We start from the raw sequence: 17,657 nt of genomic DNA, 5'->3' as shown, positions 1-17,657 counted from the left end.
CTTATAACTGGACTTAGCACTTCTTATGGATTGAATGTTTGTATCCCCCCTGAAATTCCTGTGTTGAAATCCTAACTCCCAATTAGGAGGTGGGGTCTGGCGGAGGTGATTAAGGGGAATAGAATTAGTGCCCTTGTGAACGAGATCCCAGAGAGCTCCCTTGCCCCTTTAGCCACAGGAGAGCACGGTGAGAAGGCGGTGTCTGTGAACTAGGAGGCAGCCCTCACCAGACACCAAATCTGGTGATGTCTGATTTTGGACTCTCAGCCTCCAGAACGGTGAAAAATAAATTTCTGTGGTTTATAAGCCCCCCAGGCTATAGTATTCTCTTATAGAGGCCTGAACTGATTAGGACAGCACTATTTTGGCGAATGTACTTCTGGGGAAACTTAGGATCTTGATCCCATTAACATGAGCTCCAACTGAAGGGTGTCCGTCTTCAGCACATAGAAATGTGGTGTATGGGGAGGAAACATGAAGTGTTAAATTTTAAATCCCACATGTCTCTTAAGGAGGTTAGCGCCTGTGGCACACTTTCAGCCAAGAGCCTCTCTCTGATATTAATTCTGAACCTAAATAGTTTTTGACAAGTGCCAGGCAGACCCCTTCATGAGCAGAGTCTAGAAGACCACTCATAGGTCTCTCTTAATGGCTGAAGTTCAGCCAGAAACAGTCAATTTCCCTCTGGATTTATGCCTTCTCTTTAGTGAACATTGAAGAGTTGAATAGATACTGGCTACCAGTCGGAAGAGACTGTTTCATGTTGTATTAATATATTTTAAATAGAAAACTAATGTCTAAGTTAATAAGATGAATAAAAAGTAAATGGTATACAAAGAAATAATTATTTACAGCTTACTGCTAACCACAATTTAAAATGCTACATTAATCCTGAATCTATAAACTTAAAATTTAGGTTAGGAAAAAGTTAGAAATCAATCATACCTAGAAATAATTTAGATTGACAAGTACCTTCACATTTCTGAGGCTGATTAATGATAGAGTCTCTGCTGTCTGCAGTATTATCTTTAAAGAGATTCTTGGCTGTAGTTTCACAGTTAATTTAATTCCTCATCTTGGTGAGATTTTCCCACTGCACTCTGCCATCTGAATGGTTTCAAGGTCTTCTGTTACTTCACCAACTTTTTCCCTATTAAAATGGCCTGAAAAGGCCTTGGCCAGCCTGCTGTGTTCTTCCATCAGCATTCACCTAAGTACTCCTCATGGGTGGGAGAAACCATGGCAACAGCAGTTCTGGTGCATAGGGAGGTTATTCACAGGCCTTCAAAAAGCTACCGGCAGGTCCCTCACAATAAGGAAGCCAATGAGCCTTCTTCCCTTCCCAGCAGCCATGCCACAAAGTCAGGAGAAAAAGGATTGGTATTTCAGATGCTGATTAGTTCAACATCCACTTATTGGGGCTCAGTATGTGAAGGATCACGTTGAGTCAGGAGCATAGGGAATGAGATCAGCTCTTCTCTGTCCAGGAGCCCCTGCCCTGGTGGAGAAGCAGAGAGAAGTTAGCAAAGCAAAAACACCCTCAGAGCACCCTGGGGAGGAGGGTCAGGAGGGATGATGCTGCCTGGGGGGAGGCAGGAGAATCCTCAAGAAGAAGACTTTGAGCTGGTCTAGAAGGACAGGGTGGAGGAGGGGACAGGCAGTAGGCCATTCCAGGTAGAAGAGAACTTGTGCAATGCCCAGAGGTGAGGATAAGAAAATGAACAGCAAGTGCCCTTGGGAAGGTTGAAAATGGGGAGCACGGAGACTCCCCATCACTCTCAGACTGAGAAATTAACTGGGAGACTAAGGCTGGGATGTGGTTGGAAGGGTTGGGAGCCAGTGACCCAAAACACAGGTGAATGTCAACAAAAACAAAACAAACTCAAAGACAAGCCAGGAAAAGCCTTCCGTCTCCAGTCATAGGGTCAGTAAAGGGGAAGCCTAGAAAGACATGAAAATTTTAGGCCCGGTGCACTGGCTCACGCCTGTAATCCCAGCACTTTGGGAGGCCGAGGCGGGTGAATCACGAGGTCAGGAGATCGAGACCATCCTGGCCAACATGGTGAAACCCCGTCTCTACTAAAATACAAAAAATTAGCTGGGCATGGTGGTGTGCGCCTGCAGTCCCAGCTTCTCAGGAGGCTGAGGCAGGAGAATCGCTTGAATCCGGGAGGCAGAGGTTGCAGTAAGCCGAGATCGCGCCATTGCACTCCAGCTTGGCGACAAAGCAAGACTCTATCTCAAAAAAAAAAAAAATTTTTTTTTAGACAATAACCAATCTACTTCAGCCAAATATCCCAGAAAAAACTATGTCCCTCCTACCACTCACCCATGCCAGCAAAGGCCAAACAGGTGGCCCAGGCTTCTGCCCTAGCAAGGCTGTAACAGGATGCCTCAGCATCCCCACTGGGACAGTGTCAGAGAAAGCAAAGTAGGGAACTTGGACTTTTGTCCCAGCAGGTAACAAGACCCTCCTGCCACATGATGTTAGTGGTGGCCATGTTGGGAGTCTGGTGCCCATCCCACCTAGTGGTAATGAGGCACCACTACCTCTCCTCCAGGTGGTGTCAAAGAAGGTCTAGTGGAGAGTCAGGACTTTCATCACTGCCTACCAGAAACGAGGCCACCCCCAACCATGGTGCTGGTGGAGATTACACTGAGCGCTGGAACTGTCAACCCTGCCCTGCAAGGAGCCTCTCCTCACCTTGGGTGTCAATGGAGGCCAAATGGAAAACCTGGACTTCTACCTCCACCTGACAGCATGAGGTGGCACCCATTCCCTTCTGGAGGGATGATAGAGAAAGCCAGTTAAAACAGAGACTTTAAAGGAGACCCAGAGTCCTTTGACATAACACCCAGAGTATCCAGGTTTTTGTTGTTGTTGTTTTTGAGGCAGAATTTCACTGTTGTTGCCCAGGCTGGAGCGCAGTGGCATGATCTCGACTCACTGCAACCTCCGCCTCCTGGGTTCAAGCAATTCTCCCTCCTCAGCCTATTGAGTCGCTCCCCTGCTGATTTTTGTATTTTTTTTTTAAGTAAAGATGGGGTTTCACCATGTTGGCCAGGCTGGTCTCAAACTCCTGACTTCAGGCAATCCACCTGCCTCAGCCTCCCAAAGTTCTGGGATTACAGACGTGAGCCATCACACCCGGCCAGAGTGTCCAGGTTTCAACTGAAAATCCCTTGTCATACAAAGAACCAAGACCTCAACCTGAATAAACAAAACAATCAATGGATACTAATACCAAGATGACAGGGATGTTAGAATAATCTGACAAAGATCTTACGGCAGTCATGATAAAAAGGCTTCAATGAACAATTACAAACATGCTTGAAACAGAAATAGAAAGCCTCAGCAAAGAAATACAAAATGTTAGTGAAGAAATAGATGATATAGAGAAGAACCGAATAGAAATTCTAGAACTGTAAGCTACAGTAACTAAAATAAAAATACAAAAACTAAAATAGAAAGAATTAGTGGACCAAAACAATAAAACTACTCAATCTAAACAACAGAGAGAATAGAGACTGAAAAAAAAAGTGAGCAGAATTCTGGAGACCTGAGTTACTGTAACAAAAGCTTTGACATTTGTGTCATCAGAATCCCAGAAGTCGAGGAGAAAGAGGGCAGGACTAGAAAAAGTACTTGAAAAAATAATGGCTGAAAACTTCCCAAATTTTGCAAGAGATCTACATCCACAGATTGAAGAAGTGAACCCTAAACAAAATAAACCCAAAGAAATCATGCCAAGACACGTCATAATTAAATTTTGGAAAACTGAAGACAAGGGAACAATCTTAAAAGTAGCTAGAGAAAAACATTACCTATAGGGTAAAACCATTCAAATTTCTCATTGGAAATTATGGAGGCCAGGCTGGGCAAGGTGGCTCATGCCTGTAATCCCAGCACTTTGGGAGGCTGAGGCAGGTAGATCGCTTGAGGCCAGGAGTTTGAGACCTGCCTGACCAATAGGCAAAACCAGGGCTCTACTAAAAATACAAAAAAAAAAAAAAAAAAAATTAGCCAGTCATGGTGTGGTGCGCCTGTAATCCCAGCTGCTCAAAAAGCTGAGGTGGGAGGATCGCTTGAGCCCAGGAGGCAGAGGTTGCAGTGAGCTGAGATTGCACCACTGCAAGAAATCATGGAGGCTGTGGCACAGTATTTTTCAGGTCAACTCAAAATTCTATTCCAGGCAAAAATATCCTTCATGAGTGAGGAGGTAATAAAAACTTTCTCAAATAAAAGAAAGCAAAAAATTTATCACCAAGAGACCAATCATAAAAGAATAGCTAACAGAAGTTCTGTATTCAGAAAGAAAATGATAAAAGAAGGAACCTTAGAACACCAGAAAGAACATGGTAAGCAACAATATGGGTAAATACAATAGATTTTCCTTCTTCTTTTGTGTTTTCTAAATTATATTTAGCTGTTGAAAGAAAAATTATAACACTGATGTGGTTCTAAATGTATGTAGAGGAAACATCTAAGATAATTATAAATGGAGAAGGATTAAGGGACATAATGGGAAGTAAGATTTCTCTGTGTCACTCAAACTGGTAAAGTGATGACATTAGGCGACTGTGATAAGTTATGTAAATGCAATGTAATACCTAGGGCGATGACTAAAAATGCTACAGAAAGATACACATAAAAATAATAGATACATAAAAATAGAACTCTAAAAAACATTTAAGCAAACCACAGAAAGGGATGAGGAAAAGAAAACAGAAATAAAATACAGACACAACAAAAAGAAAACAAAAAATAAAATGGCAGATCTAAGCCTTAAAACTTCAACAATTACATTAACTAAATTGGTCTAAATACATCCATTAAAAGACAGATTAACAAAATGGACTAAAACACATTATCAACCTAGGTGTTGTCTATAAGAAACTCACTTCAAATTTAATGATATAGGCAAGTCAAAAGTAAAAGGATGGAAAAAAGTATATCATGTAGACTTCAGAGCAAAGAAAATTATGAGTCAGAGAGAGACATCACATAATGCTAGTCTCGCTCTGTCGCCCAGGCTGGAGTGAGTGGCGCAATCTCGGCTCACTGAAAGCTCTGCTTCCCAGGTTCACGCCATTCTCCTGCCTCAGCCTCCCAAATAGCTGGGACTACAGGTGCCGCCACCATGCCTGGCTAATTTTTTGTATTTTTAGTAGAGACGGGGTTTCACTGTGTTAGCCAGGATGGTCTCGCGTGATCCGCCCACCTCGGCCTCCCAAAGTGCTGGGATTACAAGGTGTGAGCCACCGCACCCAGCCCAAGAGTTTTACAAGAATTGTTGGAAGAAGACACCTGAGAAGAAGTCATCAGATGTGGCGTTCGGAGAGTCATCGGTGCTGACAATGGCTTCGGTTCAGTAGTGAAGGTAGGCCCAGATTCATTGTCATGGAATAGGTGGGGAAAGAGGAAGTAGGTGCTGCCAGTCTCAGAATCTTGATGGCAGGGTATGGAGAGACCAGGCTGTAGCTCAAGAGGGGAGGAACTTTCAGAGAGGTTAAAGAGCAGGAAGAAACTAAAGACAAAGGACTGAAAGTGAAAGAGAGAGGAAGGTTGTTCCGTATCTTGTCCGTTGTGAATCGTGCTGCAGTGAACACAGGTGTGCAAATGTTTCTTTGAGATCCTGGTTTTAACTCTTTTGGGCATATACCCAAAAGTGCAATTGCTGGATCATTTGGCCATTTCACTTTTGATATTTTAAGGAGCCTGCATCCTGCCTTCCATAATGCTGCACCCTTCTTCATTCCTGCTAACAGTGCATGAGAACTCCATTTGCCCCACAGCTTCACCAACACTCATCCTTTGTTTCTGTTTTGTTTTGTTTTTTGATAATAGCTGTCCTAACAGATGTAAGGTGATATCTCATGATAGTTTAGACAGATACATGAAAACGGAAAGTATGGTATATCCATACAATGGAATATTATTCAACCTTAAAAAGGAAGAAAATCCTGCCATCTGGGGCAACATGGATGAGCCCAGAGGACATTACGCCAAGTGAAATAAGCCAGGCACAGGAAGGTAAATATTCCTGAACTATTCCTGAATAGTACTGATGTGAGTGTCTAAAACAGTCAACCTCTGAGTAGTGAAGAATCCAACAGCAGTTTCCAAGGCTGGGGAGGGGTGTGGATTTAAGGATGTGGGGAATTATTATTCAATGGATGTAAAGTTTCAGTGATGCTAGAAGAGTGTGTTCTAGAGATCTTCTGCACAGCATCCTGCCCATAGTGAACAATACGTATTGTGCACTTCAGAATACCTTAAGAGGATAGTTCTCATGTTAAATGTTCTTACCACAAACAAACAAAAACAAAACAAAAAACAATGCAACACAGGAGCCTATGGAGGTGATGGGTATTTTCATTACCTTGATTTTGGAGGTGATGGGTATTTTCATTACCTTGATTTTGGAGGTGATGGGTATTTTCATTACCTTGATTTTGGAGGTGATGGGTATTTTCATTACCTTGATTTTGGAGGTGATGGGTATTTTCATTACCTTGATTTTGGAGGTGATGGGTATTTTCATTACCTTGATTTTGGAGGTAATGGGTATTTTCATTACCTTGATTTTGGTGCTGGGTGTCCCGGGTGTTTCCATAAGTCCAAAGCCATCGAATTGGGCCCTTTAGACATGGGCAGTTCTGTGTATATCCATTTTACACAAATTTATTGTTTAAAAAAGACGAAAGGGAATGGAGGGGCCAACTGCAGCAGTTGGGGGAGAGGTGGGGAGAAGATGCCTCCTCCATTTGTACTGGGATTGTTGCCAAGGCTGTGTTATTTGCCCCGATCTTCCCTGCTTCCTATGGGCTTCATGCAATACTTGTACAACCAGCGATTTAAAAAGAAAGGAACAGGGCTGGACGCGGTGGCTCACGCTTGTAATCTCAGCACTTTGGGAGGCCGAGGAGGGAGGATCACTTGAGGCCAGGAGTTGGAGACCAGCCTGGCCAACATGGTAAAAGCTCATCTCTACTGAAAGCATAAAAATTAGCCAGGCGTGGTGGTGCACGCCTGTAATCCCAGCCACTTGGGAGGCTAAGGCAGGAGAATCGCTTGAACCTGGGAGGCAGAGGTTGCAGTGAGCCAAGATTGTGCCACTGCACTCCAGCCTGGGCTACAGAGTGAGGCTCCATCTCAAAAAATAAAAATAAAAATAAAAATAAATAAAATAAAAAGAAAGGAACATCCCAGGAAAAGCAGGGATTATGAATGCCAACTAGATTGTTTTAGTGTGATGATGAAATTGTGATTTTGCTTTAAAAGCTTAGCGCTTAGGCCGGGCGCGGTGGCTCAAACCTGTAATCCCAGCACTTTGGGAGGCCGAGACGGGCGGATCACGAGGTCAGGAGATCGAGACCATCCTGAGCTACACGGTGAAACCCCGTCTCTACTAAAAAATACAAAAAACTAGCCGGGCGAGGTGGCGGCGCCTGTAGTCCCAGCTACTCGGGAGGCTGAGGCAGGAGAATGGTGTAAACCTGGGAGGCAGAGCTTGCAGTGAGCCGAGATCGCGCCACTGCACTCCAGCTTGGGCGACAGAGCGAGACTCTGTCTCAAAAAAAAAAAAAAACAAAAAAGACTTCCCTAACCTCCTCTCTTTCAGGATGAACTGACCCTGAGGACATCATTCCTAGTGTCGTACAAGTGGCCCGCTCCAAGCTGAGTGCCCTGTAGGCTGCTAAACTTAGCCTCTGCCCATTCGCAGTGAGGATGCACAAATCCCTGTTGAGGTCCCAGGCCCCTCCACCCACAGTAACTGGTCGCCTTCCCAGCAAAAGCACCCAGCCCACGAGGGTTGGCAGCAAGCTGCCCAGATGCAACAGAAACCACAAGGCGTGCGAAGGCTTAAGCAATGGGGCCCAGCTTTATTGAGGTAATCACATTCACTTTCAGTTGTTCACAATGATTGGCAAATAGGTGAGTTAAAAAAGCCTTCTGCTTCCATATTGTTCCATCTACCTTCAGAAAGCAGTAAAAATAAATTGTGCAATGAACTTTCCACCTTAAGCATATCATGACAGTTCACAAATTTGCCAACAGACAATGCAAAACAATATTTACAAGATAGACCCTTTGTAAGTTCCAAATTTAGATACTTGTGGTGTAATTCTAAAACTAACATCTCATGTTTTTCCAGGTAAGGAAGACCAGTCATTATAAAAATACTTTATATAAATTCAAAGTCAGAACTAAAAGCATCCAAGCCTATAAAAATATCTTTTCCTAATAAAAGTATCGATTTCTAGATAAATGTTCTTTATCAACAACAGTTACATAACTTTTCAGGAAGTGCCCACTGTGTCAGAGAGTCCACTTGAAAGGAACCTGTCGAAGTGACTGCAGTGCTCCTCTGTCAAGCAGTCTCTTGTTTTCAGAGATGGACCGCATATTTGATCACGTTGTGTATGAATGGCACAAGTATCCTACAAAAAGTTAACTCAAGCGTCTATTTATTATGAAAGTCATTTACAAAGACAAACTCTTCAGGCTAGAGAAGGAACTTTCAGGTTGGTATTGCCTTCTGGAGAAGACAAAAGTCTCCTTATGACGCAGCCACATTTTACCTTGAAATGTTTAGCTTGGGAAACCTGTGATTGCATTTTGACCACTATCTGAAATCAGCTCATTCATTTCATTCTGCTTACTCTCCTTTAGGGCATGGTTGGGGTGATTTCTCTGTGTCTGTGCTCTCTTTGATCTCCTAAAACACACTTTCAGCAGCAGGTAGCACAACTCTGCCACGTTAAGCAGCATGCAAATCACAGATGCAGAAATCATAAAAATGGTAAACACAGTCTTCTCCGTTGGCCTAGAAATAAAGCAGTCAACAAGGTTGGGGCAGGGGTCAATCCCACATTTCAACACCCAGGGCAGGTGGTACCCATTGTAAAGGAAGTAAAACACATACATAAAGGCCGCTTCGAAGATGATTCGGAAAAAGATGCTGCTGGTGTACGTCCACCACAGCGACCCCTCTATCCGAACCTTCTGCTTTTTAATGTCCTCTATGTCTTTGAATTCACTCCTCTTGTCTCCTCGCCTGAACTTGCGGGTGGTTTCGTGCCTGTAGTAGGCCACGTGCATGGCCACCAGCAGCGCTGGGGTGGAGACAAAGATCAGCTGGAGGGCCCACAGCCGGATGTGGGACACCGGGAAAAAGTGGTCGTAGCACACGTTTTTGCATCCCGGTTGCAGTGTGTTGCAGACAAAGTCCTCCTGCTCGTCGCCCCACACTTCGTGAGCGGCCACCACGAGGATCATGACTCGAAAGATGAAGATGACCGTGACCCACACCTTCCCGATGCTGGTGGAGTGTTTGTTGACTCCCCCAATCAAAGTGTGCAGGGCCCCCCAGTCCATGGTGCCTGTTTATCCCTGAACAGACAAAAGGGGGCAAAGGTTTATTAGTGGAAGAGGCCCTGGGAAAGTGACACAGTGATATGACAGACTGAAGCCAACTTTATTTTAAGGTAGGCTGTGGTATTTTACTTCAACTCCCTGCCCTGCTAGTCTGAGGCTTTCTGAAAAGGAATGCCCACCCTAAAAACATTCTCATGCTTGGCCGGGTGCGGTGCCTCACGCCTGGAATCCCGGCACTTTGGGAGGCCAAGGCGGGTGGATCACGAGGTCAGGAGATTGAGACCATCCTGGCTAACAAGGTGAAACCCCGTCTCTACTAAAAATACAATAAAAATTTAGCCGGGCGTGGTGGCGGGCACGTGTAGTCCCAGCTACTTGGGAGGCTGAGGCAGGAGAATGGGGTGAACCAGGGAGGTGGAGCTTGCAGTGAGCTGAGATCGTGCCAGTGCACTCCAGCCCGGGCGACAGAGCGAGATTCTGAGATTCTGTCTCACCAAAGAAAAAAAAAAATCTCATGTTTTTGGTCAGAAATAAGTTTTCAGAGGAGGGAGTTCAGATCATTTTGATTCAACTGAATTCAGATCATATATTAGATTGCTGTTTGCATTAATCCAGGAACATAGGTAAACGAATTCATTTCCAAGCTCCCTTTTAATCACTGTCTGAGCTGTTACACCAGTTTGGCTTTATCCAAGGGCTCCTCACCGAGCTTCCACGGTAGATTTTATTCGTTAAATAGCTTATTCAGGGAAAACAAAACTTTCATTGGAATGACATAATCTAGTTTACCCAACAGACTAAGAAGGGAAAAAACAAAATACTAGCTTATTTATACAATATACTTATACTTAATTCTAGCTTGAATAACATCATCTGCCATACTCATGTGTTCTTAGGAAATCTAATATTGTCAACTACTGAGAAAGCCTCTTCTAAAAGAGACTCACAATCTTTTATAAAGATTGCTCCATTGTTCTCCAACATATCTTCAGTATAACCAAGCCCACGTTGGCTTTGCCTCCCCAGCGGGTCCTGTTTGCGCCAGGGGCGGCCGAGGAGGGGATCTGCTGCCCCTGGCACCCAGGGCCTCCTTCCCTGTTAATGCACTGATTCTACATCCCAAGAGAAAAAGGACTTCTTTACAGCTACGGACACTTCTGCTATAATTCAAACAGTTGCCTTCTTATCCTACACTGCCACGGAAGACTATAGAACTGGTCAGCATTCCCCTTCGAAAAATAAAAGGAGGTATCATGGACCCTTTGAAAATTTTCAGAAAGTAAAAGACCTCTCCCCAGAGTAATTCACTCAGACATTTTTTTACAGGCTGTCAGGGCATGAGGGAGTCACCAAAGTCCTTCTGTTCACTGGTCTTAGACTTTCTTGTCCCTGAATGGGTGAGGGACACCTGTCAGCCTCCCCGTCTCATGCCAGTCCCCTGGACCTCACGCTCTGGCCCACACATCTCTGCATTATGCTGGCTGCTCCTGGAAGCGGTTGGGGGAATGGAGGCAGCCTCTCCCCACCCAGGAGTGCCTTGGCCTCGGAGTGGGGTGCTACTGTGTGCCCCAAGGCAGCATCTTTTGGGAAAGTGACACAGTGATATTACAGACTGAAGCCAACTTTATTTTGAGGTAGGCTGTGATATTTTATCACTTCAACTCCCTGCCCTGCTAGTCTGAGGTTTTCTGAAAAGGAATGCTCACCCTAAAAACATTCTCATGCTTGGCCGGGTGCGGTCAGCAGAGCTGTTGGAAAAGTCCGACTTCTAGTTCCGTTGGCTTTCTGAGAAATTGTTTTTTTTGCCCTTGGCTGGGTATTAATATTAAGCAACAATTCTCCATTCCCCCCTCCCCAGCCCCCAGCAACTACCATTCTACTTTCTGTGTCTGTGATTTTGACTGCTCTACCGACCTCATTTAAGTACAAAGCCATAGCACTTGTCTTTTGGGACTGGCTTATTTCACTCAGCATCATGTCCTCGAGGCTCCTCCACGTTGCGGCGAGTGACAGGATTTCCTTATTTGGGAGGCTGAATACTATTCCACTGTATAGATGGTCCCCATTTTGTTTACTCATTCACCCATCGATGGACACTGGGCTGCTTCCACCTTTTGGCTGTTGTAACACTACTCTGAGTAAGGGTGTACTCATACTTTTTTCAAGACCCTGCTTTCAAGTCTTTGAGGTATCTCGATGTGAGATTGCTGGATCTCATGGTTATTCTATTTTTAATTCTTTAAGCATTTCCACAGGAGAAGAGAATATTATTATTCAGAATGAAAAGAGGGGCCCAATTCCTGGAGGAGGGCAACTATCTTGATTTTTAAAATAAGAGAAAATATGTATGTGTGAACTGGGGGGCTTTCTGTTGAGCCCGCAGCAACATTCTAAAGCAGCATCACTAAATTTCTTGTTAAGAGTTCCGTGATAGCAACTGTGGTGATGGCAACGGCACCGAGTCTTGGAATCACAACAGTCTTTGTTGACGCCTCACCTAGCGTGAGTAGGTTGTATTTTCATGGTTCTTTTAATAACTGCAGCTTAGCATTTTACTTCAGGAATGTTGGTATTCCTTAGGAGGGATATCCTTATCAGCGGGATATCAGCACCACAGCACAAGGTTGCAAGAAAGAGACTCAGGCTCAGGCTGTGTGAAGGGAACAGAGCGCTGGGCTCCCCGGGCAGCCCACGTCAGAAGGGTGGGCTCTTTTCATGTTTCAGGAAAGACGTGGTCCCCGGGGGCGCATCAACAGGTGTGTGGACAGATGGAAGAGGCTGGAGGTTACCTCACAGCAGAGGGAACAGAACAAACACTAGCTTGAGGAAGATGCTGAGGCACAGGGCGGTGATCCTGGAAGGTGAGGCAGAGGATTCAATGCCTGCATGGATCTGGGACTAAGAACTGGGTCTGGCACTCAGCATTAACAGAAAGCCAGGTTTTTGCTTTTAAGCCAGGTTTTTCTTAAAAAATAATAATAATAAAAAAAGAAAATTGAAATGGGCTACACTTCAAACCTTGTTTTCTCATCCCTTGAAGCATTTCCTCAGAGGCTGCATGAGTGTCTGCTGGGGCGATGCACAGCGGGCTCCCCTAGGAGCCCTGGTCCCAGCGTACCATAATTAAAGTGTGTTTCCTAATACCTCCCTTTCATGTACAACACATTTGGCAGCCTAAAGAGATGGCCAATGTCCACAGTAAATGCAGCTTCATTTAAAAAGCTCATGTTAAATGATATGATTTGTAAAATTAATATTATTCTCAGATGAAAGGTATAATACATTTTCCTAATTGTTGATGTTCTATCTCAAAAGCATTTCAGAATGCGAACAGTGAGGAGCAAGAAATTTGTACATCTTGATGTTTAAACCTATTTTACAGCAGCTGTTCACCTATGGGATCAGTCCTGTTTGTTTATAAAATGAAGATGTTCTCTTATTAACCAAGAAACACCTCCTATTGAAATTTGATGAACAAAATGCCCAATCAGCAAGAGTTTGATTTATCAGATAAATGGTTCACATTTTCTCCAACACTTCGAAGTCCATAGAATTTAAGCTCCCCAGCAGGTGAGACAGCTGTGTTCTCTCGGTTCTCTAGCACGTGGCCTGCCTGAACAACGGCGCCCCGCGGTCCCCTGTGCTCCAGCCTTCTAGGCAGCAAACGGATCAGGGAGCCAGAGGGCGACATGGCCTGGATGATTCTGAGTGGCGAAAGTCACAGAAAAGGTCAGGAGGTCACAAATTCCTCCCAGGAACACTGGTCCACACTTTCCAGAAGCAGAGTCCCTGACCTCTGCAGCTTCAGGCTTCTCCCTGTTTTTTTTTTTTTTTTTAAAAAACAGGGACAATTATAACGGCAGCAGTTTTTTACATTTCTGTGGATTTTCCTGGGTCCCCAAACCACACGCTCTGAAGGTGTTCTATCAACATAGCAAAACTGAACAGAAAATAATCTGTTTCACAATGCGCGCTTCACAATGCTGGTTCTAAAAACCGGCAATGCACCTATGCCTTTAAACGAAGAAAAGTAAAGGAGATGCCGAGCTTGCTGAGAAAAATGAGGTTAAACCCAATACAAGCGTGTCTAGTCCCCAGTCACTCCGGACAGTCTCCTGGTTCACAGCGTCCTCCTGCAGGAGCCACAAAGGCCCCGTTATTCCTGACAGCAGAAGTGATCCAAGGGAGGGGCTGCGTCCTCTCTCCAAACCTGCTGGGTCCTGAGTGGGCTGCCCCTAGGCGCTCAGCTTCCCAATTGAGACAGTGAGAGAGTGGCTCTTCCCATTCTCTTCCAGGCTGTGTCACTCCTGAGGGGCCCAACAGCCAGCCCTAGAGATCTGCCCTGCGTAGCATTCTCTGCAGGCTAACAGCCAGGGAGAGGAGAGCTCCCCTTGCAAGTGTCAAGAGACAGGCCAGGGTGATGGGCCAGTTGAGGGTTACCAAGCACCAAATTTCCAGCACATTGCTGCCATCACTGGCCAGTCCTGGCTGCCCCAGGAGACGCTCCGACTCAAGGAGCTGTGGGAGGATGGCGGTAAATGCAGGAGACTCAGCAAGTTTTAAGGAGGACTCAACTCCACTGGCTGCTCCTGTCCTGACTTTCATGGATGGGCAGGGTGGGTGGACAGACTGCAGAGGGGCCCAGAGGAAGGATGTTGGGGGTTGGGGGTGGCAAAGAAAGCGCCAGCCCCCCAGGCTCTCCCTTGTGAAAACACATAACCACAGGGCATAATCTTTCACAAATCCTCTTGGTTGGAGAAGATTTGAAGGTTATTTCTATTTGTGAAGTTGTCACTAATTTCAAATTACTTTCCAAAATCATGACATCCACTGGGACCCCTTGCAGCTGTAGTAAACAAAGTACCTCTTTCCTCTCCTGCTTCTGGAGGGCTGGAGCCAATGGGAGGAGCTTTTTCAATACAAAGTAAAATATTAACCCTTTCTTCGGAAACCAGAGAGGTTCATTTTAACTGATGCCTCTCTGGCTGTCTTTTAAGGAAAGACTAGATATGCTTACCTTCTGCAGTCTTCAACTTCTAAGAATGTGGTTACATTTAAACTTAAAAAGGTAAACTGTGCTCGGTTTTGTGGTAAATCTATTCATAGTGAACAACTCAATGCTGTATTCTTGATACCAAAGCTCCAGTTTGAAATATCTAGCTCTAAAAATAAGTAAACCATTGATTTTACTTTTGAGGATCCACACAGCATTATGAAGATAGATTATTCTTTCCTTTTACAACTCAAATAATTTAGATCGATTGGCATTTGACTGCAGTAATGAAATTTCTTGATTGTTTTAAAACTTCTTACTTGGGAAATTAATCACAACTAGCTTAGTTAGCGATGCCATTATAATTTCACTAATGACAGAACCAAAACGAAAGCCCCCAAAGTTACAGTGTTACCCCTCAGCATATTTTTCTAGATAGCTCTGTTCCACTTTCAATGTCATTTAGCAAATGAGACAGAGTCTTGCTCTATCACCCAGGGTAGAGTGCAGTGGTGCAATCTCAGCTCACTGCAACATCTACCTCCCAGGTTCAAGTGATTCTTGTGCTTCAGCCTCCTGAATAGCTGGGACTACAGGCACATGCCACCACACCTGGTTAATTAATTTTTTTTTTTTTTTTTAGTAGAGACGGGGTTTTGCCATCTTGGTCAGGCTAGTCTTGAACTCCTGACCTCAGCCTCGGCCTCCTAAAGTGTTGGGATTACAGGCATGAGCCATCACGCCCGGCCATCTAGGGAATAGTTGATAGATCTGAGAACAGGAACATGTGCCTCCCAATTTTGAAGGTGGCTTTGGATACTTGGGGAGTCTGCATAGATAAAAGGAAAACAATGTCAAAGCAAAACAAGCAAACCTGAGTCCTGTTTCCAACGACTGCCAGCGTTTCAGACTCGAAGAATGAGGGCAAGGTCCCTCTGCGAGGGTGTCAGGGCTCCTTCTCCCACCCCACTGGAGTGCCAATGATGCACAGTGATGACACGAATGTCAGTCTTTGCTCGGTCAGTGAGGATGTCGCCTGTTGAGGGAAAAATAGCAGCTGTTGCCATATTCCTTTAACTCCCCCCCACTCGCTGCAATGTGTCCCCTGAATAAACTTTGTGGGTATTTTCTTCATTCCCAGAACTGTTATGAGGTAAGTTCAGAAATTGCCAGCTTCCTGATGCTCTGTACTTTGCACACATGAAATAATCAAAGATGCTCTTTAGTAGGATCTTCTCCCTATCAAAATAATGGTAACACCCAATCTGAGGACTCAAACCCACTCCTTGAGAAATACAAAAAGGGACAGGGGAGAGTTTGAGACACTGGCTACTCTCTGATCCCCAAATCAGTGGTTTTTTAAAAAAATCTCAGGCTCTTTCTTTAAACAGGAAGAATAGATTTCTTTTGTCTCTAGAAATCTCAGGTCATCCAAGGGACAACCTGATAGTTAATTTTTAAATTTAGTGACAAAAAACTTAAGCAACTGTCCTGATAAAGTGACAGCTAGTGATAACAATGGGTCTAGGATTCATATATTTCAAAATTAACTCATTAAAAGTGAAACGTTGTTTCTGTCTATGGAGTCCAGATGTAAAAATGGACAACTCATGGAATTATGTATGTTTCTTACATCATTTAAGAATCCGAAGAGTTAAAACTTGATTTCCATTAAGTTAAACTTTCCTTCTCTGGGTCTTGTTAGCAATATATGTTTGTTCATTCAAGCAAAACTGTGTCCTTTCCAAACATTTAAGCTCAACTAGATTTAAATGACCCTGGGAATAAAAATGGAGCAGGCCCTCTGGGGTTCCAGGTCTACACTCATGCACTAAGCAACTAAAACAGAAATCATAACCTGTGGCAGGTGGCCATTGGAAGGTTATGCCCTCACAGACCAAGCAGCTTGGGTCAGAAATTACTTTCCCACAATTTTATCCCATTTAATATTTAAACTAATGTGTGCAAACTGCTCACAGCACCTGGAATATTCAAATTGAATTAAAGATGCATGAAGAGGGCGTGTAAGTTAGAATTTTTCTTTCGCCATACTGAAATTGTTTAGCCAGATCTTCTGTACTTCTTTTCCTTCCTAACACTCAGAATTCAGAACAGAAAACATAAGAAAAGAAGCATAAAGTCATCATTACCTGTATCAGAATTTGTTTACAAAACAACCAGTGGGGCAGGTGAACTGACCAGCGTCTTCCAGGCTTTAGTCACTGCAGTGGCAGTGAGGTGCCCTCCACACCCCCAGTTATGTGACAGGCTAGAGCCCTGGTGTTCTCTCTTCAAAACCCCTCTCCCCTCCTTGGCAGGCTTCAAGCAACACCCCCAAAGACGCTGCTGGATCCAAACAACAGACAAAGCTCTCCACAGGAGCATTCTGAGCAGCGCCCTGCAATTCTAAGGAGACTGCATGGGGGCAGGACATTCTCTTCTAGAACACTGGTTAGATTCTGCTAGAACTGGGGCGAGAAAAGAGTTGTATGGCATAAAATCTACTTGAGGGAAAAGAACAACCTGGCATGGTTAAATCAGACACGAAACAGAGTGTATGTCCGCCCAGGGACGCTGAGGTCGCTGGGCCAGTGTCCCCGCCTGGCTGCAGGTCCCTAACCCTCCGGGAGGGCAGAGCCCGGGCAGGCCACACTCACCCTGACGGTCCTGCTTCCCAGGAAGGGAGGCCAGCCCCGTTTGCACAACACAGGATGCCCGTGACACCGGGGACTGGTCTCCTTCACCGACATTCCTGGAAGTGCCTTCTGGTGCCTGCACGTTTTAACTAAGATGTGTCGCCCATGACTTTTAATTGCTGCCTTCCACGCTATTGTCATCAGCATTTCCCAGGTTTCTCGGAAGCCCATCACGCAGCCCATACCCTGCGGTTCTTCGGGGACTTAGGCATCGGCCCGAGTCGAGGATTTGGCTGAACTGAGACCCGCACCCCAGACCTGGCTTTCTTCTTCCCAAATCCAAGGGGACACGCCGGTGACCCACAAAAGCTGAGAAAATCCAACACGCGGCAAATGAAACGGGGGAAAGGGGCACCGGCCCCCACTCTGGCCTCTGAGACACACGGTCCGAAACCTTCATAAAACCTGTTGTGCAAGTCACGGGGGACCCCGCTGGGGTAAAAAGTCAAACCAGCCCATCCCCGTCCCTCTGCGGACAGAGAGAGGGGCCAGCGCGGGCGGCGCCCACCACCATCGGGCCGGGGCGCTGCGGACAGGGGGGTGCGGATGGAGGCAGATGGGCCGGGTCGCCCCACGTGCGGCCGGA

The 17,657-nt window shown here is 45.2% G+C and overlaps 1 protein-coding gene across 6 annotated transcripts; it reads right to left on the bottom strand.

Moving 5' to 3' along the window:
- Positions 1-7,861: 7,861 nt before the first annotated feature.
- Positions 7,862-17,162, bottom strand: GJB6 (gap junction protein, beta 6, 30kDa). 6 transcript variants are annotated; one of them, XM_011951340.1, is made up of 4 exons: positions 17,027-17,162; positions 16,358-16,473; positions 15,250-15,411; positions 7,862-9,397 (listed from the first exon to the last, which is right to left on the bottom strand). In XM_011951340.1, the coding sequence occupies exon 4, from the start codon at positions 9,380-9,382 to the stop codon at positions 8,597-8,599; it is 786 nt and encodes a 261-aa protein (XP_011806730.1). In that variant the 5' UTR covers positions 9,383-9,397; positions 15,250-15,411; positions 16,358-16,473; positions 17,027-17,162; the 3' UTR covers positions 7,862-8,596. The 6 variants fall into 6 exon arrangements, with proteins under 6 accessions (XP_011806730.1, XP_011806729.1, XP_011806728.1 ...); XM_011951339.1 differs by having other exon boundaries at positions 16,358-16,467; XM_011951338.1 differs by lacking the exon at positions 16,358-16,473.
- Between the last annotated feature and the right edge of the window lie 495 nt (positions 17,163-17,657).

Source organism: Colobus angolensis, unplaced genomic scaffold, assembly GCF_000951035.1.
Source record: "Colobus angolensis palliatus isolate OR3802 unplaced genomic scaffold, Cang.pa_1.0 Scaffold318, whole genome shotgun sequence".
NCBI lineage: Eukaryota > Metazoa > Chordata > Mammalia > Primates > Cercopithecidae > Colobus > Colobus angolensis.
The sequence above is the reverse complement of the archived record's forward strand: the minus strand, read 5'-3'. Positions and strand labels throughout refer to the sequence as shown.

Bases quoted from the DNA above. Each gene is read 5' to 3' on its own strand.
- GJB6 (XM_011951340.1), bottom strand. From the start codon at position 9,382: ATGGACTGGGGGGCCCTGCACACTTTGATTGGGGGAGTCAACAAACAC.